Genomic DNA, 22,964 nt, shown 5'->3' on the forward strand with positions numbered 1-22,964 from the left:
TCTCTTGAACAATGTCATAGTTCAGAGGTCAATCAGAGCTTGCAAACGTGAAATTCAATTATTTCAATAGTTTGCCTTCACTTTGTATATTTTTTATGCTAAAAAGTAAATTTAAACATTTTTAACTTATCATTTCTTAAAGTGTACATAACTCTTCCCAAGTTTATGGTTTGTTATCCTGCAGAATCAAGAAGGTAGATACTGTAGTGGGGTTGTCTTTGTAATACTGCCTTTAAGATAAACACTTATGTACCTCTATTGCAGTAATCAGCATCGTGACTTTGTTTTGTCTGTACAAAGAGAGCCCAAGTAGAAATCTTGGCGTAGGATCTGTCAGTTGTTCGTTTGTATGAGAGGTGCCCTTTTTGCCCAGGGATGTGTTTTAATGAAGTTCCCCTCATCTGTGTCACAGGCAAAGCCAAAACCAAGCAGGGCCGGCAGTCCATCATCAACCCAGACTGGAACTTTGAACGCATGGGCATTGGGGGTCTGGACAAGGAGTTCTCCGACATCTTCAGGAGAGCCTTCGCCTCTCGAGTCTTCCCACCCGAGATTGTGGAACAGATGGGTGAGACCGCTGCTTCCTTCATCTCATCCCTTGTCACTTGTTTCTGATTTTCCTTTACTGTTTTTTTTCGGTTTCAGGGTTATATCGTTAAGATATGTAAAGGGTTGTATTACGGTCTCTCAAACAAACCTGGCAATTGTTCTGATATCCTGAATTGATGAAGTCTTGAACAGTAAACAGCAAAAATAAGGACTCTCAAACAGTTCTAGTTATGGGTTTAATAAAATATAGAATATCATACTGTGCAATGCAAGCTGATATCCCCCCACAAGGGGTCAGTCCTATGATATATATTTTTATAATAATATAATTAAAATAATATTTTACCAGGGGGGCGGCGCACAATTGGCTGAGTATCGCCCGGGGGGAGGGAGGGTTAGGTCGGCCAGGGTGTCCTCGGCTCACCGCGCACCAGCGACCCCTGTAGTCTGGCTGGGCACCTGCGGGCTTGCCTGTAAGCTGCCCGAGAGCTGCGTTGTCCTCCGACGCTGTAGCTCTTGGGTGGCTGCATGGTGAGTCCGCAGTGTGAAAAAAAAACGGTTGGCTGACGGCTCACGCTTCGGAGGACAGTGTGTGTTCGTCTTCCCCCTCCCGAGTCAGCGCAGGGGTGGTAGCGGTGAGCTGAGCTTAAAAAATAATTGGCCATTCTAAATTGGGAGAAAATAATCAAAATAATTGGCAACGACTAAATTTATAAAAAAAAAAAATAATAATAATATTTTAACAGTATAGATAATCCTAATGTAACTTCATTTCCATCTGATACAAAGCCATTTAAAGAGTAAGTAGTGGGGTTCCGAAAGATATATAGCGTTATACATCCCCACGTGTTGCTACATCTGTTTAAACAATATACCTGTCATTTTTCTTTTCATTGTTAACTTTGGACAACTTTTTACACTTATAACTTTAAAATCTGTTTCAAAGCTCTTTTCAAAATGGCCGCTCTAGTACACTGATGCTAGTGTAAGGATTATTGCCCACATTTTCAAACAGATAACACAGCAATAACGATCCATGATGTGAAACGGAACAGAAAAGCCAAAGCACTTGTTGTTTGAGTTTTTTTTTTGTTCATTTTTATCGCTCTTCCTGCAGTGATTTAGAACAGTGTTTCTCAAACTGGGGGGCGCGGACTGAACCCTGGGGGGGCGTTAGAAGGTTCAGGATAGATATATATATATATATATATATATATATATATTTTTAGTTACAGCACACATCTTAACCTAGGCTATACCGTGGACAAGGGAAATAATGTGTCAGATGTCAAAGTGGATATGAGAATGGCAGTGATGAAGCCAATTTGCTTGAAAACATTAAAAGTAGACTGGACCTTTCCATCAATGGATTTAAAAAGTCTGGAATTGATGATGCGAGCAGAAACCCAGAGGCAGTGTAAACTTTGCCTGCACCTGTAGTGGGACTGTTCTTTTTTATGTTAAGCATTTTTGTGTTTTTTTTTTTTTTTTTTTAAAACAAGGGTTTAATTCAGTAATAACAAAAATTGTTGGTGTCAGGCTTGCTAAAAAGTCTGTAACAAAATGTTTGAATGTTATTGTCGACACGTTGTATATACGACTATTACTGCAGGCATCGTGCAGGTTTTGTGAAGTCCAGAAACAAAACAAAATGTTAAAATAAATTAGTTCTGCACCGTATAAAACTGAGCTGATTTTGCCAGTGCTTGCAAATTAAAGCATTTTCATTTTGGCTTTATTGTTAAAGATTTCACACATGACAATACTGCACTACAATTACTGCATGATACTGTGATCATTCCACTGTGTTATGTTGTGAAGTTTTAAAACTGAGAGATAGCAAATGCATATCATAAAAGTTTACCGGTACCTTTAAAATTAAGGGCCATGTAAGAACCACAGACAAGAAAAAGGTGGGCGTGGCCCAAAAAGTTTGAGAGCCACTGATTTAGAGGACAGATCTCAAACCCCAGTGCACTAAAGCTGCCATTTTGAAAAGAGCTTTGAAACAGATTTTTTTTTTTTTTTTTTACTAATTTACGTAATTGTGAATAAATTAAAATCTTGAAAAAATGTACTACTTAGAGCTCAAAGAAATATGTGTCAAGCTATTTGTGTAGGCAGCGCTCCACATAAGCATTAAACAAATATGAAATGTGTGTGATATTTAAATGCAATGCGTAAAGAATATGCATAGCTGCACAGCCTGAGTTTGCATGTTATCAAGCTTCTTGTACTTCGTTGATTCTCAGCGTCTCAATGGTCAATTGTGAATATACTGCATGCACTAGATAGAGAATGGAATAGAAATGTAGAAATGTAGGGACAGCTAATTTTATAACTGAAATAAGAACATAAGAAAGTTTACAAACAAGAGAAGACAATTCAGCCCATCTTGCTCGTTTGGTTGTTAGTAGTTTATTGATCCCAGAATCTCATCAAGCAGCTTCATGAAGGATCCCAGGGTGTCAGCTTCAACAACATTACTGGGGAGTTGGTTCCAGACCCTCACAATTCTCTGTGTAAAAAAGTGCCTCCTATTTTCTGTTCTGAATGCCCCTTTATCTAATCTCCATTTGTGACCACTGGTCCTTGTTTCTTTTTCTTTATATTGCTATATAGCAAGGCAATCAATAAAGAAATATTAGAAATATATAGTATGTGCATGCAGGTTGTAAAAAAAAAAAAAAAAAAATATATATATATATATATATATATATATATATATATATATATATAATATATATATATATATATATACACACATACAGTGCCTATAGAAAGTCTACACCCCATTTCAAAATGTTCACCTTTTGTTGCCTTATAGCCTGGAATTAAAATGCATTAAAATAGTTTTTTTTTCATTTATCTGCACATCCTACCCCACAACTTCCAAGTGAAAAAAATATTCTAGAAATTTGTAGAAAATTAATAAAAAATAAAAACCTCAAATAGCTTGGTTGGCTAAGTGTCCACCCCCCTTGTAATAGCAATCCTAAATTAGCTCAGTTGTAACCAATCGCCTTCAAAATCACACACCAAGTTAAGTGGCCTCCACCTGTGTTAAATTGTAGTGATTCACATGATTTCAGGATAAATTCAGCAGTTCCTGTAGGTTCCCTCTGCTGGGTAGTGCATTTCAAAGCAAAGACCAAGGGGCTTTCACAAGAACTCTGGGACAAAGTTATTGAAAGGCACAGATCAGGGGATATATATATATATATATATATATATATATATATATATATATATATATATATATATATATATATATATATATATATAAACACGTTTTTCTTTAGTAGTTTAAAGTAACATTACAGTTACAATGTAAGGCTGTAGTTAATGCATACCCCATAAGTTCAATTTCAAGTACGAAATGTAACCATTACCTAAAGGGATATATTTCTTATAGCCTGAATTACCTGGGCACTTCTATCAAAGTTGCTTCTTTAAGAGCCCCATATGCGTCTGACGTCATCTCTGCCCCCACGAGATAAATACGAGTGATGCATAAGACTCCGCGCCATTTTTCTTTCAGCCTTGCCTGAGGAAGGAGTGAGTTCTGACTTTTTAACTATGGAAATAAGTTGATATATTCAATTTTCTCTCTCGTATTTAATATTTTGAAATAATTTTGCTTATTTTTAGCGTATAAGGATTCTTATCCTTAGGTTCTGATTAAGTCCCCTCTGTGGGCTTGTGCCGTGTGAAGCCAGCGGCTCTCCTCCAGTTAGCAGGCAACTGCAGCCTCTGCCTGTGTAACAGTTCATGCTTGCAGTTGTCAGTGGCTTTTTCAGGTCTTCACCTGCATGCCACTTGTCCTGCTACCAGAGCTGGTACCAGTGACTCGCTCTGCCAGTACCAGTCGGTACCAAAACCTGTACCAGTGACTCACTCCCGGTACGAGGGCCGGATCGGTACCACGGTCTATTTCGGTACCACAGTTGGTACCAATGACCTGTTTGGTACCGAGGTCGGTACCAGGGCCTGTACCCTGGTCGGTACCAGAGCCAGTACCAGTTGGTACCACAGCCAGTACCAGAGCAGGTACCAGTCCGTACCAGAGCCTGTACCAGTCACCTGGTCGGTACCAGAGCCAGTACCAGTTGGTATTAGAGCCTGTACCAGTCACCTGGTTGGTACCAAAGCCGGTACCAGAGTCTGTACCAGCCACCTGGTTGATACCAAAGTAAGTACCAGTCACCTTTATTGGTACCAGCCATCTGGTTCATACCAGAATCGGTACCAGTGACCTGGTTCGGTCCGGTTTGACACCAAGACCGTTACCAGTGCTCCATTTTTTCAGCAGCAGTCGGTATGCTGTCTGTTCTTGTGCGCATACATTGAACTGTTTTTTCAACCTTGCGCCATGCCTGGGTTTCATCTCTGTGCTGGTTGCAAGAGAAACATTCCAGCAGAGGATAAGCACAACATTTTGCTAAGAGGACACTGGAAAGCAGGCTGGCCCGTTGTTCTGCATCTCTGACACCGTCACAGCATGACTCGCCCTATTCGTCCCTGTAGTGCGGTCAACAGAGTCCCCACTCCCTGTTACACTGGGAGCTAGGAAACGATTCTCTAGGAGTAGGAGCAGGACTAGAGTCTGTATTCCTCTAAATCCTCCACTTCATCCTCTGGCTCAGAGAGCTCCCCCCCTCCTCCGCCAAGGAAGAGCAACAGAAGCCACCGTAGCAGGCATTCTGGCAATACTGACCGGGTTGTGAGGCAAATGGAAAAGCTTTTTGAAGCTATGATGTGGTTGTAAACCTCATCTGGGAGAAGTTCGGGTGCGCGGAGTTACATCTGTTTGCGAGATACATCTCTTTCCACCCTTTCTCTCCACTGGAGAGTGGTCACCCTCTCTGCATAGACTCACTGGCCCACAGATGGCCCAAGACTCTGCTCTATGCTTTTCCACTGTTGCCACTGCTCCCTCTGTGCTTGGAGAAGATCAGGCAAGACCGGGCTCGGGTGCTGTTAGTTGCCCCAAAGTGACCCAGGAGGACCTGGTTCTTGGTACTGGCACAGCTACGGTCAGCAGTGGGAGTTGCTGGCCTGTCGTGATCTGCTGAGTCAGGCACGGGGCACTCTGTGGCATACAGACCCAAAGTTTCTGTAATTCTGGGTCTGGCCCCTGAGCGGAGACATTTGAGGCACCTTGGGTTATCTGACAGGGTTATTGTCACCCTTAAGAATGCCAGGGCAGCATCTACCCTCTGCCAGTGAGGCTACAAATGGGGTGTCTTCCAGACGTGGTGTCAGTCACGTGCACTGGACCCCACGACTTGCCCCATGGCAGATATACTGCAATTTTGTATAAAGGGAAATCTCCCTCCACTCCCTCTACCTGCCAGCTATTTTGGCTTGCCATATTTAAATCAGTCTCCCTAGGAGCACAATTGATTCAGTGTCCCCAGGAGCATACGATCTAGCCAACATGTCCCCACCAGAAAAAGGTCACTGGTCACTCCACAAGAGGCCTTTCAACCTCCTGGGTGCTATTCCAGACATTTGCAACGCTACAGTATCACACCTCATACTTTTACCAGGTTCTACCCTAGTTTTGGGACCAGTGTTAAGAGCTACCACTCATCCTGCTTTTTAACACATTTGTTATGTTCCACTTTAAGTCCCGGGGTAGTTAGCCATACACCCTTTTTGGACTTCTGATGATAAATGCTGAGGTTACTCAGTGTAACCTTGCAGCATATACACTGCATGAGGGTTCTCTCTCACTGTACTGTGGACTATATGCCATGGACCCTTATTGGTTTTCGGCCAGAATGTCAATGGCAGTTTATCTTCCTTATTAGCATATCTGCTATTGGTGCAAGTCCTTCTCTTGCGACGACTTGTATCCCATTAGGTAATGGTTACGTATCATACTTGAAAGGGAACGTTAGATTATTATCATAACCCTGGGTCTCTGAAATAGAAATGTAACCATTACCCTTCAAGGTCGCTGCTTTCACTCCAACGCAGCAGGCTGAAAGAGAAAATGGTGCTAGGGACGGAGACGACGTCTGATGCATACAGGGCTCTTAAAGGAGCAGCTTTGATAGAAGTACTTGGGTAATTCGGGCTGTAAGAGGTATATCCCATTAGGTGATGGTTACATTTCTATTTCAAGGAGCCAGGGTTATGATAACAATCTAGCATTTGCATTATAACGTATGTAAGTACTCATGACTTCAAGGTAATGTTACATTTTGCTCACCCAAAATACATTTAATCACCATAGTGACTAAATCGGTGACTAAATTGTCTTTGATTTGTTGGGGGACAGAATAAAAAAATGTCTATAGTACAATGTGGAGACATCCCTATTCAGAAAAATAGTTTCCTTCAAAATATGCTTAAAGAATCAAACTAGAAAAGTAAAAAATAACTTGATTCCCCTCTGTTTTGGAGAGAGAGATTACTGTGATATAATTGGAGTCTGTATTATGTCCCTGAGGCGGCACGGTGGCGTAGTGGTTAGCGCTGCTGCCTCACAGCGCCAGGGTCCTAGGTTCGAATCCGGCCTAGGGTACTTTCTGTGTGGAGTTTGCATGTTCTCCCTGTGTTTTGCGTGGGTTTTCTCCATGTACACCGGTTTCCTCCCACAGTCCAAAGACATGCTGTCCAGGTTGATTGGACACTCTAAATTGCCGTGTGTGTGAGTGAGTGTGTGTGTGGTGCCCGGCTCACCGCGACCCTGTAAAGGAGTAAGCGGTTAATGATAATGGATGGATGGATGGATGGATAATGTCCCTGAAAAGATAGCAATGCAAGCGTGTGTCCTGAATGTATAACTTACTGCTGATACACTGCTCTGCTGTCTTCTTGATGTAGTAATATTAAACAAATCAATGAAAATTAAAAAAAAAAAAAAAAAGTAATCAGAACTGTATATTTATGGTGACCTTTCTGTAATAATATGTTGTTGAGGGTTGTCTGGCAGTAGTAATGAGTGGGGCTCTGTGATAGTGTAAAGGTGAGAACCTAATTGGAAAGTTCACATTGCACAGGTGCTGAGAGGCAGATTATCTACTGTCTGTATGTGTATGCGTGTGCCAGAGATACAGCACTCACTGTCAATTGAAGTCAAGAGAAAACAGGTGTTTTTCCAGCCATGGTGGGGCTGCATTAGAAAACGATTCTGTTACTCAGCTTGGGGAATTCTAACGTGAAAGGTGTGATAATAAGCAAATGAAAGCGCTGTCTGTAAACTTCCAGGAGACAAATTAAGTGTCAGTGTCCCTGCTGCTAACCTTGTGGTGTTGCGGTAGATCATCAGAAAACAAGCATATCCTGTCATTCAGCAAGGGTACCTATACTGTACAGATCTGAGGTTCACTATAATATATCCTGAGCGTTTGAATTTGAGTTCTGTCACAATACAATTAGTTAATCCTTCGAGGGACATACAATATAAATCATGTGCACCCTCATCACTGTGAATAACACAATCAGACATGCTACAAGTATAGCAATAGTGGCCATAGAAATAGCCACACTGTAGAAATAAGATTATTTCATTGCTGCCAAAATCCAGCTTGATTAATTTTTCTTTTGGAGACTTTGAGCCTTGATATTCCAGGTAGTACTATCTCCTTTTGCTGACATCCAAGACTCTGCCCCTGCTGCTTTCAATAAGCCACATGTCTGCAGTGTCCTTTTACTCAGTCGTCTTCACGGTATCTGTAAGCTCCTGGATATGTTGTACGTCTCTGAGAACTCATTACAAATAGATGTCTTCTGAAGATTTTTTTTTAGAATTTGAATCTCTAAAGAAAAGGTGGAATAGCTGTATGACGGCCTGGCATTTTGACGATGAAGGGCTAGGTTTGAATACATATTAATCACAAGTCAGTTTGTTGGTCTCAACTTAGCCCTGAGGGAACAGTAGTCCAACCACTTCTCCCTTCGATTCAGTTATGTAACCATGGTCTCATTTACAGTGTCCTATCCAAAAATGTGTGCAGGCTGCAGCAACCCACAAAATCTGAATACATACTAAAAGAACCACAATTAAAATAAATAAATAAAATAAAATAGTACAGCATGTGGTAAATTCAGAATTAAAAAGGGCTCGGTGTCATGATTTCTCTCGCCTCCCCAGGCTGTAAGCATGTGAAGGGTATCCTCCTGTATGGCCCCCCTGGTTGTGGTAAGACCCTGATGGCTCGACAGATTGGGAAGATGTTGAATTCGCGGGAACCCAAGATAGTGAATGGACCAGAGATCCTCAACAAGTACGTGGGAGAGTCTGAAGCCAACATCCGCAAGTTGTTCGCCGACGCTGAGGACGAGCAGAAAAGGGTAAGCCACAGGGAGACAGGTGTGAAGGGGTGAGGTTCATACAGTTAGACTGCGCAGGAATGAACAAGTGGATAAAGACTAGAATATGATTAACACAAAACAAAACAGGACTAATATATACAGAAAGATATGTTAGAAAAGTCTTATTTTGTTTTACTGACTTTTAAAGCATAAGACAATGTATGAACAAGGTGCACATCGTTGCGTGTCTGGTTGCTGATTGATCCCAAAACTGTCAAGTTTGGTCTTAAAGGATCCCATTAATTCAGCTGAGTTAGTACCGTTTAACAACCTGTGTTGCCATAATGAGATGTGCTAATTAGTTTTCAGTTTAACGTGACCATTTTTGTCTTCCAAACTCAGGAATAAATATTTGTAATTTACCGTAAACGGATACGATAACCTGAAATGTGGAAACTTGTGAATAATATTGGACCTTCCCCTGAGTTGGGTTTCCTATCTTGCCTCAGCCTGATACTCTGTGCCTGAGCTGAGAGATCAGATGGTGGCGGTGTCCATCTGCACCTTTAATAAGCCAGGGAGTTATCTCTGGTGTTTTCAAACTTGCCCCTCTGGCTTTCTGCCTGCCTGCTGATAAAACTCCTTCCCCAAACAAATCCACCGCCCTCCAAACCTTTTAAATGTTACAGCGCTGACCAGCAGGTCTTGATGACAAGCCCTGGAAGATATTGGAAAGGGCATGTTTGCAATAAGCTAGTTGTTGGTACAGGCTGCCATTGTGAGGGCACTTTCTAATGAGACGCATAACCCTGTATGAGAGCTGGAAAAACAGAGGGTTGCCTTGATAGGAGCCTAATCCATCACAGACACACACGTCTGTGTCCCTTTGAGCAGTCTTGCTGTAAATGTACTATTTTAACAAAAAGCCTTTTAATTAATCAATTATTGAATCCTTTACAGGACCGTACAACTACAAAAAAGTACAGAGTCCAAATTCTCTTTTGGAAAGGGCAGATTTTAATTAATAATTAATTAATTAAGTAATTAATTATTTAATTAAAACAACCTTTTAAAAAAAAATCTGAGATGACTTTCATTTGCTTAATTAGCATTGGGCAACTGGCTTCTACAAGATGCTTCATCAAACGATTCAAATCATTGCAAGACAAGTCAATGGGTCTGGCAGAGTTTTATATAGGTATATTTCAATTATCCAGCCATGAATTAGTTCCCTATTTTGGTTATAGTTTTATTCTCTCAACCACAAGCTTTCTCCACAGTGTAAATGAACAAATCATAATTTCCTTTCTTCATTTCTTCTCTCTGTTCAAGTTGGGAGCGAACAGCGGTCTCCACATCATCATCTTCGACGAGATTGACGCTATCTGTAAGCAGAGAGGCAGCATGGCCGGCAGCACTGGCGTCCATGACACAGTCGTGAACCAGCTGCTGTCCAAGATCGACGGCGTGGAGCAGCTCAACAACATCCTGGTCATTGGTATGCTACCCTGCAGCAGAGCCCCTTGGAGATGAACTAGAATGTGCAACCACATGGCTGCAAGCATACTGTCTGCACACCTGTCACTTATGCAAGTGTAGTGGTCAGTGGCCAGCAAAACGTGTAGATGTAAAGCGTGCGCAATAATGACAGCGACATAGTCTGAGGGATGTTTCATAGACATAGGGAGGATTTTGCAGATAGTTATATGTTGAGTCTCCCATAACTATTAAACACTCAATAGTGTTGCATTTAGAAATACTAAAATACATACTCCCTCGTTATAAGGCAGCCCTTTATACCACAGAACCCTTTATAAAACGGTATAGTCTGTAATGCCATTACACTAACTTGTATTCTCGTTATAATGCAGAACACAAATCTCTTAACTATGGCTCGTGACTAGTGTTATTGAGGAGGTGCACTGTAAATTCAGTGACGTTTCGACAAATGTTTGTCATTGAATTAAGCTTCTCTTAGTATTTCTCTACATGTTGAGTGTGTATTTCAATGTTCTGTCTCCTGCAGGAATGACCAACAGGCCTGACCTGATTGACGAGGCCCTGCTGAGACCTGGAAGATTGGAGGTGAAGATGGAAATCGGTAAGAAATTGGTCTCTATACCACTTCATTTCTATACAACTTCTTTTTATTTATTTTTTTAATTTAAAAATAACTTTTTTTTCCCTTGATTGTTTTAACTTAAGGAAGGCATGCTTTAAGACCAGTGATGCTCACTTGTGGCAATCCATTTCAATCCATTGCCTTGTTCCAGCCATGTCCCTAATGATTAAATTGTGCAGTGCAGAGACCAAATATTTCATTGTTTAGAGAACCTAGGTGCTCAATTGAGTAATAAAGAACCAGGTTGAAACCAAATCTTGAACTGAAAGAGCGACTGCACTAGACTCAAAGCAGCCACTTGAAATCCTCAGTACAATACACGAGAAAAATATAGACATAAGTCTACCAAACACAGTTTAATTTTAAAAGCAAGCTACAATGATAAAATAGATCACACAAGATGGTATGACTTTGTCAGTGCTGTCTTAACGGATTGCTCTTGCGTCATATACAGTATGACTCTTTTGAGCCATTCCATTCAGTCTCTTGATGAGTTTGGCAAGACTGTGTCTTTCTTGCTGGCTTTTCCAGCTGTCATGTTGTTGCTATGTGCTCTATGTCACTGCTATTGCTGAAACACTCAGATGTTCCTTTTTTTTTTTTTTTTTTTTAAACACTGGAACGTTGTTTGCATTATGCAATTATCCAATTTAAAATGCAATGTACAATGGACTACGGGACAGCGCAGCTTCATGCAATTAAGCGAATTATGCATTTAGCGGATATGCATTTAACCGTATCATACAGTCATAGAAAGTGATGCTTTAAGGACCAGCTGCATGCTATGCAATTATCCAATATGCAAATAAGTGTAGTCGACTCTGTGTGTGTGTGTCTATATATATATATATATATATATATATATATATATATATATATATATATATATATATATATATATATATACAGTACCTTGCATAATAATTCACCCACCTTGGACTTTTCCACATTTTGTAGTGTTACAACTTGGAATTGAAAATGGATTTAATTAGGATTTTTGTCACTGATCTACACAAAATAGTCCATCATGTTGAAGCGGGGAAAAAAATCTACATATTTTTCAAAATTATTTACAAATAAAAAACTGAAAAGTCTTGATTGCATAAGTATTCACCCCCTTTGCTGTGACACCCCTAAATAAGCTCTGGTGCAACCAATTGCCTTCAGAAGTCACATAATTAGTTGAATGGAGTCCACCTGTGTGCAATTAGTGTTGCATGATCTCAGATTAAATACACCTGTTTCTGGAAGGCCCCAAAGTTTGTTAGAGAGCATATTTAAACAAAACAGCATCACGAAGACCAAGGAGCTATCAAAACAAGTCCAGGATAAAGTTCTGGAGAAGCACCAATCAGGGTTGGGTTATAAAAAAATATCCCAAACTTTGAACATCCCCCGGAGCACCGTTAAATCCATTATTAAAAAATGGAAAGAATATGGCACAACCGCAACTCTGCCCAGAGAAGGCCGTCCACCAAAACTCAGTGACCAGGTAAGAGGGCATTAGTCAGAGAAGCAACCAAGAGGCCAATGGTAACTCTGAAGGAGCTGGAGAGATCCACAGCTGAGATGGGAGAAACCGTTCATGGGACAACTACAATCCGGACGCTCCACAAAGCTGGGCTTTTTGGAAGAGTGGCGAGAAGAAAGCCATTGCTGAAAAAAACCTTTATCAAATCCCGTTTGGATTTTGCCAAAAGGCATGTGGGAGATATAGCAAACATGTGGAAAAAGGTTCTCTGGTCTGATGAGACCAAAATTGAACTTTTTGGCCTTAGCGCAAAACGCTATGTGTGGCGCAAAGCCAACACTGCTCATCACCCTGAGAACACCATCCCCACGGTGAAGTATGGTGGTGGCAGCATCATGTTATGGGGATGCTTTTCATCGGCAGGGACTGGGAAACTGGTCAGGATTGAGGGCAAGATGGATGGAGCCAAATACAGGGAAATTCTAGAGGAAAACCTGTTTTAGTCTGCAAGAGACCTGGGACTGGGGCGGAGGTTCACCTTCCAGCTGGACAATGACCCTAAACACAAAGCCAAAGCTACACTGGAGTGGTTTAAAAACAAGAACCTGAATGTCTTAGAATGGCCCAGTTAAAGCCCAGACCTCAATCCGATTGAAAATCTGTGGCAAGACTTGAAAATTGCTGTTCACCAATGGTCCCCATCCAACTTGACAGAGCTTGAGCAATTTTGCCAAGAAGAATGGGCAAAAATTGCAGGATGCAGATGTGCAAAGCTGGTAGAGACTTGCCCAAAAAGACTCACAGCTGTAATTGCTGCCAAAGGTGCTTCTACCAAGTATTGACTCAGGGCGGTGAATACTTCTGCAACCAACAAATGTTTTTTTTTTTTTGGTTTAATTAACTTTTGTGTCACAATAAAAAATATTTTGCACCTTCAAAGTGTTAAGTATGTTGTGTAAATCAAATGGTAAAAATCCCAATTAAATCCATTTTAATTCCAGGTTGTAACACTACAAAATGTGGAAAAGTCCAAGGGGGGTGAATACTTATGCAAGGCACTGTATATATCTATATCTATATATATATATATATATCTACATATCTCTATCTATATATATATATATATATATATATATATATATACACACACACATACAGTGCCTATAGAAAGTCTACACCCCATTTCAAAATTTTCACCTTTTGTTGCCTTATAGCCTGAAATTAAAATGCATTAAAACAGTTGTGTTTTTTTTTTTCATTTATCTGCACATCCTACCCCACAACTTCCAAGTGAAAAAAATATTCTAGAAATTTGTAGAAAATTAATTAAAAATAAAAACTGAAATAGCTTGGTTGGATAAGTGTCCACCCCCCCTTGTAATAGCAATCCTAAATTAGTTCAGGTGTAACCAATCGCCTTCAAAATCACACACCAAGTTAAGTGGCCTCCACCTTTGTTAAATTGTAGTGATTCACGTGATTTCAGGATAAATTCAGCAGTTACTGTAGGTTCCCTCTGCTGGGTAATGTATTTCAAAGCAAAGACCAAGGGGCTTTCAAAAGAACTCCGGGACAAAGTTATGGAAAGGCACAGATCAGGGGATGGGTATAAAAAAATATCAAAGGCCTTGAATATCCCTTGGAGCACGGTCAAGACGATTATTAAGAAGTGGAAGGTGTATGGCACCACCAAGACCCTGCCTAGATCAGGCCGTCCCTCCAAACTGGATGACCGAGCAAGAAGGAGACTGATCAGAGAGGCTACCAAGAGGCCAATGGCAACTTTGCAGGAGCTACAGGCTTTTATGGCCAAGACTGGTCAAAGTGTGCATGTGAAAACAAGCACTCCACTAATTTGGCCTGTATGGTAGGGTGGCAAGAAGGAAGCCATTACTCAAGAAAACCCACCTTGAATCCTGTTTGAAGTATGCAAAAAAACACTCAGGAGATTCTGTTTCCATGTGGCAAAAAGTTTTGTGGTCTGATGAAACTAAAATGGAACTTTCTGTTTGGCGCAAACCCAACACAGCGCATCACCCAAAGAACACCATCCCTACTGTGAAGCATGGTGGTGGTAGCATCATGTTATGGGGATGTTTCTCATCGGCAGGGACTGGGGCACTGAAACTGGGACGGAAGTTCACCTTTCAGCATGACAACAACCCAAAGCACACAGCCAAAGCTACACTGGAGTGGCTAAGGAACAAAAAGGTAAATGTCCTTGAGTGGCCCAGTCAGAGCCCTGATTTAAATCCAATCGAAAATTTGTGGCATGACTTGAAGATTGCTGTCCATCAAAGCTCCCCAAGGAACTTGACAGAGCTTGATTAGTTTTGTAAAGAAGAATGATCAAATATTGCAAAATCTAGGTGTGCAAAGTTGGTAGAGACCTATCCCAACAGACTCACAGCTGTAATTGCTGCCAAAGGTGCCTCCACCAAATATTAACTCAGGGGGGTGGAGACTTATCCAATTATGATCTTTCAGTTTTGTATTTTTAATATATATTTTTTTTCTCAATAAAAACCTGTTTCCCCTTAACAGTGTGGAGTATGGTGTGTAGATAAGTGGAAAAAAATCCTCATTTAAATGCATGAAACTCTGAGGCACCAACACAACAAAATGTGAAAAAAGTTCAAGGTGGTGTAGACTTTCTATAGGCACTGTATATACAGTGGTTTGCAGAAGCATTCACCCCCAACCAATAATGTCACATTTTGTTGAATTACAAATAATGTATGCACAGTTTTTCAAACAAACTTTTTTTATTCAAAGCTGTAGTGGTTAAACTGAACACTGTTATATGAGGAGGAAGTTAAATGTCAGCAAAACTTGCAAAGAAAATGTACAAAATGAAATTTACTGGTTGCATAAGTATTCAGCCCCTTAAGTCAGTACTTGGTAGAAGCACCTTTTGCAGCAATTACTGATATGAGTCTTTTTGGATAGGTCTCTACTAGCTTTGCACAGTAGGATGGTGACATTTTTGCCCATTCTTCACGGGAAAATTGCTCCAGTTCTGATAAGTTTGTTGGGGATCGTCGATGGACTGCAATCTTCAAGTCTCGCCATAAATTTTCGATTGGATTCAAGCGAGGACTTTGACTGGGCCACTGTGGCAAAGTGGCTGCTGATTAAGACTGGATGCTGAGGTGATGCAGTGCAGAAACAATCACACGTGAAAACTGTAATCCAATTTGGAAATTTTATTTTTATTTTTACACAAATCCTGGTCTGGCGACCAAACAATAATCCTCCAGCAATACACCCCTGGAGTAAAGCTCGGCAGGAAAATAATAACGATTTGTAAACAAAACAAATAATAACACGTTATCCGCTCCCACAATACTACTAACACAAATCACCAGTCCGGGTGCGTGCAGTAGTGCTCAAGGTGGGTGATAACAAATAACAGTGACTGTGGTGTTGTTGTTCCGGGTAGTGCTGGCCCAAGGTGACAGCTCTGGAGACGTGTTAGCCGTCTAGTGAATTTACAAACAGAAGACAATTACTAACAGTGCTACAAACAAACAAAACACTCACAAATACTTTTTACTTTTTGGGAACTGTCCTGGTCCTTCCAGTTCCGTGCGTCTCTGAACCCAAGCGAAGGAACCGATTTAAAAGTCTCCGTTCCCTTTTTATGCTGTCACACATGACCCCTTGGTAAACTAATGCAGCTGCCTTACAATCAGCGGCTGTGTGGCGGAGTGTCCCGCCCCTATTTATTATTATTTGTATTTTTGTTTGCGGCGCGGGTAAAAGCGCCGCGTCTTTTATTATTATTTAAAAACCCCGTGAGGATGCATGGCTGATCAGCTACTGATTACTTAAATAGCTGACAGTCATGCATCCTTACCAAACGCGTGCAGACTCTGGCCGGGGGATAATAAGATAATTACCAACTAGTTAATCCCTCGGCCAGAGTATATAAACCTGCAGCTCTCTGCACTTGATGTTGGGGTGTTGGAGTAGAGAGTACGGGGAGCGGAGAGAAGGAATAATATTTAAAAAACAATTGCTAATACGTGCTGGATAATCCAGCACGGCACTTACTTGTTTGTTTATTTATTCGTTTGGCCCTCGTGCCCTTTTGTTTGTATTTTGTTTAAATATTTTGTTTGTTTATTATTAAATACGCTGAGTGCTTTTGCACTCAGTTTCACCCGCCCATCCACTGTTTTGGAGTCAGTTACTTCCTGGTCCGTGACGTCATCCACCACACCACTGCGAGCCAGACTGTCACATATGGTGTCCTGCGTGGGACAAAACAAACGCCTCCAATAGCCGGACCAGGAAAGAAAAGCTCGTTTTTTTTGTTCGTTTTTTTTTTCAAAGTGTTTTTGTGTGTTTTTTGGGGGGAAAAAAAAAAAAAAAAAAAAAAAATATGGGAAGAAGCGGACGGAGGAAGCAGCAGCTACAGCAGCGTGGGGCCGGTCGCAGGTCCCACTGTAGCTCAACCATGCTGGACGTCTGCCCCACCTGCTTGAAAGGTGAGGAGTGGTGCTTCGCTGTTGGGGAAGTGGGTCACATAGCACCCGACCAACCCCCTCCATGGCAGGAGAAAGAGGAGCCAGAGCGTCCAGTGAGGGAGGACCTGCATCCTCCAAAGAGGACGAATGCACTCTCCTCTGAGGGAGTCTGGGACTGGCTGGTGGAGCCGGGGAGGGATTATGAGGAAGCCCTCCCTGCAGTGATCAACCTCCTGTGGGCAAGAGATGGGGAGCGCTGGGAGGCCTGGGAACAGCAACATCACCCAGCTTCCCTCCCAGACATCGCAGCCATGGTGTTCAACTACCTGGCTGCGGATATGGGAGAGACCCTGCTGCTGCCATCTCCAGCACAAAAGGGAGAGGAGCCATCGCTACCGTCTCCACCAGCAGAGGGAGAGGAGCCATCGCTGCCGTCTCCAGCGCCAGAGGGAGAGGAGCCATCGCTGCCGTCTCCAGCGCCAGAGGGAGAGGAGCCATCGCTGCCGTCTCCAGCGCCAGAGGGAGAGGAGCCATCGCTGCCGTCTCCAGCGCCAGAGGGAGAGGAGCCATCGCTGCCGTCTCCAGCGCCAGAGGGAGAGGAGCCATCGCTGCCGTCTCCAGCGCCAGAGGGAGAGGAGCCATCGCTGCCGTCTCCAGCATCAGAGGGAGAGGAGCCATCGCTACCGTCTCCAGCATCAGAGGGAGAGGAGCCATCGCTACCGTCTCCAGCATCAGAGGGAGAGGAGCCATCGCTACCGTCTCCAGCATCAGAGGGAGAGGAGCCATCGCTACCGTCTCCAGCATCAGAGGGAGAGGAGCCATCGCTACCGTCTCCACCAGCAGAGGGAGAATGCCTGCTGGTTTCGCCTCCACAGCCTGGGGAGGAGCCCGAACGTCCTACGCCCGAGTGGGAGGAGCCCGAACGTCCTACGCCCGAGTGGGAGGAGCCCGAACGTCCTACGCCCGAGTGGGAGGAGCCCGAACGTCCTACGCCCGAGTGGGAGGAGCCCGAACGTCCTACGCCCGAGTGGGAGGAGCCCGAACGTCCTACGCCCGAGTGGGAGGAGCCCGAACGTCCTACGCCCAAGAGGGGGGAGTCGGTGCGTCCACAGCCCAAGAGGGAGGAGTCGGTGCGTCCACAGCCGAAGAGGGAGGAGTCGGCGCGTCCACAGCCCAAAGAGGGGGGAGTCGGTGCGTCCATAGCCCAAGAGGTGGAAGTCTGCGCTTCCACAGCCTTAGGACCCAAGCTGCAGTCCCAAGAGCCAGAAGGGGAGGAGTTACAGGCTCAACCCCCTGAATTTTTCTGGGGGGGAGAAGGGCAGGATGCTGGTGTTCCCCAGCAGCCTCTATTTATGCTGCTGAAGGGAGCACGGCACACACCAGCCCAGCCGCCACAGCAGAGGGAGCCAGCACCGCCACAGCCTCCCTCTGAGTGGCCAGCATCCGCCCCATCGCCTCTGCCTCCACCACCACCAGGAGCAGAGCAGCAGGAGCTGCCTCTGTCTCCACCACCACCAGGAGCAGAGCAGCAGGAGCTGCTTCTGTCTCCACCATCACCAGGAGCAGAGCAGCAAGAGCTGCCTCTGCCTCCGCCACCTCCACCAGCAGAGGGTGAATGCCTGCTGGTTCCACATCCACCGTCGTGGGAGGACTGCTTGCCCCTCCCACCTCCACCAGCAGAGGGTGAATGCCTGCTGGTTCCGCCTCCACCGTCGTGGGAGGACTGCTTGCCCCTCCCACCTCCACCAGCAGAGGGTGAATGCCTGCTGGTTCTGCCTCAACCGTCGTGGGAGGACTGCTTGCCCCTCCCACCTCCACCAGCAGAGGGTGAATACCTGCTGGTTCCGCCTCAGCCGCCGTGGGAGGACTGCTTGCCACTCCCAGCTCCACCAGCAGAGGGTAAATACCTGCTGGTTCCGTCTCAGCCGCTGTGGGAGGACTGCTTTCCCCTCCCACCATCGCCATTGCCTGGGGATGGCTGTTCTGCATCGCCTGGGGCTGCCTTTTGTTCTCCACAGGACACAGGGTACGAGGGAGAAGTGGAGCTCCCGCTGCCGCCTCCATGGCCAGGGGCTCCCCTCCCGAGTTCGCCTTCCGGGGGTCCGCTGCTGCTGCCGTCGCCTTCCGAGGGTCCGCTGCTGCTGCCGTCGCCTTCCGAGGGTCCGCTGCTGCTGCCGTCGCCTTCCGAGGGTCCGCTGCTGCTGCCGTCGCCTGGGGTCGCCAGGGATCCTGCTTCGCCTGGGGTCGTCGAGGGTCCGGCTTCGCCTAGGGTCACCGGGGATCCTGCTTCGCCTGGGGTCGTCGAGGGTTCGGCTTTGCCTGGGGTCGCCAGGGATCCTGCTTCGCCTGGGGTCGTCGAGGGTCCGGCTTCACCTGGGGTCGCCAGGGATCCTGCTTCGCCTGGGGTCGCTACACGATGGCCGGAGCTCCATGAAAGGGAGCTGCCAGAAATGAAGAAAGGGGGGGAGGTCAGGAGACCAGCTCCCCCAGCCGCACTTTCGCGGCTGGAGATCATGTGGTCGGAGCCCCACGGAGGGGAACTGCCGGCCATGAGGAAGGGGGGAGAGGTCAGGAGACCAGCTCCCCCAGCCGCACTTTCGCGGCAGGATAGAGTGTGGCGGGAGCCCCGGAAGAGGGAGCTGCCGGCCACGAAGAATGGGGGGGTGCCAGAGATTCCACCATGGCCACCCCCCAGAAGTAACTTGCTTCCCCCTCTTCCGGGACTTTAAGACTGAGGGGGGAGGTGGCCGTTGGGGCCATGTGTGCTGCGCACAAGGGGGGGCATGTGTGGCGGAGTGTCCCGCCCCTATTTATTATTATTTGTATTTTTTTTTGCGGCGCGGGTAAAAGCGCCGCGTCTTTTATTATTATTTAAAAACCCCGTGAGGATGCATGGCTGATCAGCTACTGATTACTTAAATAGCTGACAGTCATGCATCCTTACCAAACGCGTGCAGACTCTGGCCGGGGGATAATAAGATAATTACCAACTAGTTAATCCCTTGGCCAGAGTATATAAACCTGCAGCTCTCTGCACTTGATGTTGGGGTGTTGGAGTAGAGAGTACGGGGAGCGGAGAGAAGGAATAATATTTAAAAAACAATTGCTAATACGTGCTGGATAATCCAGCACGGCACTTACTTGTTTGTTTATTTATTCGTTTGGCCCTCGTGCCCTTTTGTTTGTATTTTGTTTAAATATTTTGTTTGTTTATTATTAAATACGCTGAGTGCTTTTGCACTCAGTTTCACCCGCCCATCCACTGTTTTGGAGTCAGTTACTTCCTGGTCCGTGACGTCATCCACCACACCACTGCGAGCCAGACTGTCACAGGCTGCTACATTGTTTACCTTCCGGGTCAATACGTTCTTGCAACAGAGACTCGCCTTCTTCCAGACTGGCCAACTCCCCGACCCGGGAAAGAACTGTCAGTCCAGCCCATCAAAAGAACTCTGTCCTCGCTGCTTAGCGCCCTCACAGGTCGGGAGGGAGATTTACAACCAGAACTCATTATATTTCTGTTACAGCCACTCAAGAACATTAATTCTCTTCTTGTTCAACCACTCCAGTGTGGCTTTGGCTTTGTGCTTCTGCTGAAGAGAAGCATCCCCATAACATGATGCTGCCACCACCATGCTTGACAGTTGGGATGGTGTTGACTGGGTGATTGTGCAGTGTTGGGCTTGCGCCAACATAACGCTTGGAATTTAGACCGAAAAGTTCAATTTTTGTCTTGTCTGACCACAAAACCTTTTTCCACATGTCTGCTGTATCATCTACATGCTTTTTCGCAAACTCCATACATGCTTTAAGATGAGGCTTTTTAAGTAATGGCTTCTTTCTTGCCACCCGTCCATAGCTTAGGCACAGAAGGTCATTGTTGGCTTCAGAGTGACATCCCAAACCAGTTTCCTGCTTGCCTGGCTTCTCAGTTTGGGAGGATGACCTGATCTGGGTAGTGTCTGGGTGGTATGACGCATCTTCCACTTCTTAATAATGGACTTCACTGTGCTGAGATGGACAATCAGCACCTTTGAAATGTGCTGAGAGGGATAATCAGCGTCTTGTACCCTTCTCCAGCTCTGTGCCTCTCTACCACTTATCCCTGACTTGTTTCAAAAGCTCCTTGGTCTTCATGGTTGCTTTGTTGGATCACTATATGAGTTGCAGCTTGAACGTCTTTATATACCTGAGGGAAATGATCTACAAGTTAAACCACTTTGAGTACACACAGGTTGAAACCATTTCACTAATTTTGTGACCTTGCAAACAAATCATTTGCACCTGAGTTGATTTAGGGCTGCAGTAGCAAAGGAGTTGAATACTTATGCAACTGAGATTAATCTGTTTTTCTCTGTAAATCTTAGTTATTTATATTCTTTATGCATTTTTTTAACTTTATCAATGTGGAGTAGTTTGTGTGGATTCTACATGTAAAGTCTAATTTGAAAGCATCGTGGAGTACGCTCAGGCGCCAACAAAATGTGAAAACTTTGCAGGGGGGTGAATAATTCTGCAAACCACTATATATATATATAAAGAAGAAAGTTTGTCTGTCTGTCTGTTCCTTTATGCATTTGGACCCCGTAGGAGCCAGTGCAACCAAACTTTGCATGGCCTCCTCTTTCATCCAGGGGAAGGTCGAGGGCTATGTTTGGATCCAAAATTTTGACCCCCGGGGTACTTTATTTAGTAACCCCATATCCAGCAGCTATGTATGTCAAATTAAAGAAACCCACAAAACCAAAAAATAAATAAATATAACCAAAATTTTAAAGAATTTAAAAATAGCAAAAAAAAACCAAAAAGTTAAAAAAAGAGAAAGGGGTCCGAGCGCATTGTGCGACACCCAAGATCAGTAACTTATAGGAAACCGTAAGGCTACCGTTCCCCAATTTGTCATGCATGAAATATTGAAATATTGAATTTCCCCGGGCAACGGTGGGTACTTCAGGTAGTATATATATCTATATCTATCTATCTATATATAGGGCAGCAGTGTGGAGTAGTGGTTAGGGCTCTGGACTCATGACCGGAGGGTCGTAGGTTCAATCCCAGGTGGGGGACACTGCTGCTGTACCCGTGAGCAAGGTACTTTACCGAGATTGCTCCAGTAAAAACCCAACTGTATAAATGGGTAATTGCATGTAAAAAAAATCATGTAATTGTATGTAAAAATAATGTGATATTGTGTATATATATATATATATATATATATATATATATATATATATGTATATATGTGTGTGTGTGTGTATATATATATATATAGTGTGTGTGTATGGCTCTTTAAGAACTGCTTGGTCATCAATATGGCTCTTTTAGCCAGTTTTCAATTTGCAGCATTATTGAATACAGAAAACACACACGCAGTTGCATCCCTCTCTTCCGTTGGTTCTCTGGCTCTGTGTGTGTATTGATCTGCCTCGGTCCTTCCTCGCAGGTCTGCCCGATGAAAAGGGTCGAGTCCAGATCCTCCACATCCACACAGTCAAGATGAGGGAGTTCAACCTGCTCGCCTCTGATGTGGACGTGGCAGAGCTTGCTGTTGAGACCAAGAACTACAGTGGAGCTGAGCTGGAGGGGCTGGTGAGAGCTGCTCAGTCCACTGCCATGAACCGGCACATCAAGGTCAGTACCCTGAGCTCAGCTATGCACTGGGCAATGAGACAAGGCACATCAAGGTCAGTACCCTGAGCTCAGCTATGCACTGGGCAATGAGACAAGGCAGGGGCCCTCGCTGAGTCATACGGCTCAACAAACTTTTATACCAGGATAGTCATTTTACTGATTTGGTCTTGGTAAATAAAATTTCTACAGAACAACACCTTGATATTGTTTGTTTTATCAAGGTGTCCGGTGGACAGTGTGGTGTCCTGCTCAGTTGTATCAGGGACCTGTGTTTAAGTGTGTTAGATATCGAGATTGCCAGCACAGAAGGCAAGGGCTCCATTGTTCCAGCTACGACCAGACAAAGCCGGTCATCCTCCTTAAACACAAGATGCTGGGATCAGACTGTGATCTCAGTAGAGGGATCACAAAACTGTCTCCAAACAGACAAATTTAAACTGGATCTCATCCT

General features: G+C 44.2%; 1 protein-coding gene across 3 annotated transcripts in view; it reads left to right on the forward strand.

Moving 5' to 3' along the window:
- The window catches only part of LOC117433404 (vesicle-fusing ATPase), a 129,827-nt gene that overhangs the window by 73,054 nt on the left and 33,809 nt on the right, over positions 1-22,964 (forward strand). For all 3 annotated transcript variants that reach the window (XM_034055634.3, XM_034055635.3, XM_034055632.2), the window contains exons 8-12: positions 413-568; positions 8,657-8,856; positions 10,150-10,315; positions 10,844-10,918; positions 22,326-22,513. In XM_034055634.3, coding sequence (XP_033911525.1) covers positions 413-568; positions 8,657-8,856; positions 10,150-10,315; positions 10,844-10,918; positions 22,326-22,513 — 785 coding nt within the window. The remainder of the gene's footprint in view (positions 1-412; positions 569-8,656; positions 8,857-10,149; positions 10,316-10,843; positions 10,919-22,325; positions 22,514-22,964) is intronic.

The sequence above is a fragment of the Acipenser ruthenus genome, chromosome 33 (genome assembly GCF_902713425.1).
Source record: "Acipenser ruthenus chromosome 33, fAciRut3.2 maternal haplotype, whole genome shotgun sequence".
In the NCBI taxonomy this organism is placed as follows: Eukaryota; Metazoa; Chordata; class Actinopteri; order Acipenseriformes; family Acipenseridae; genus Acipenser; species Acipenser ruthenus.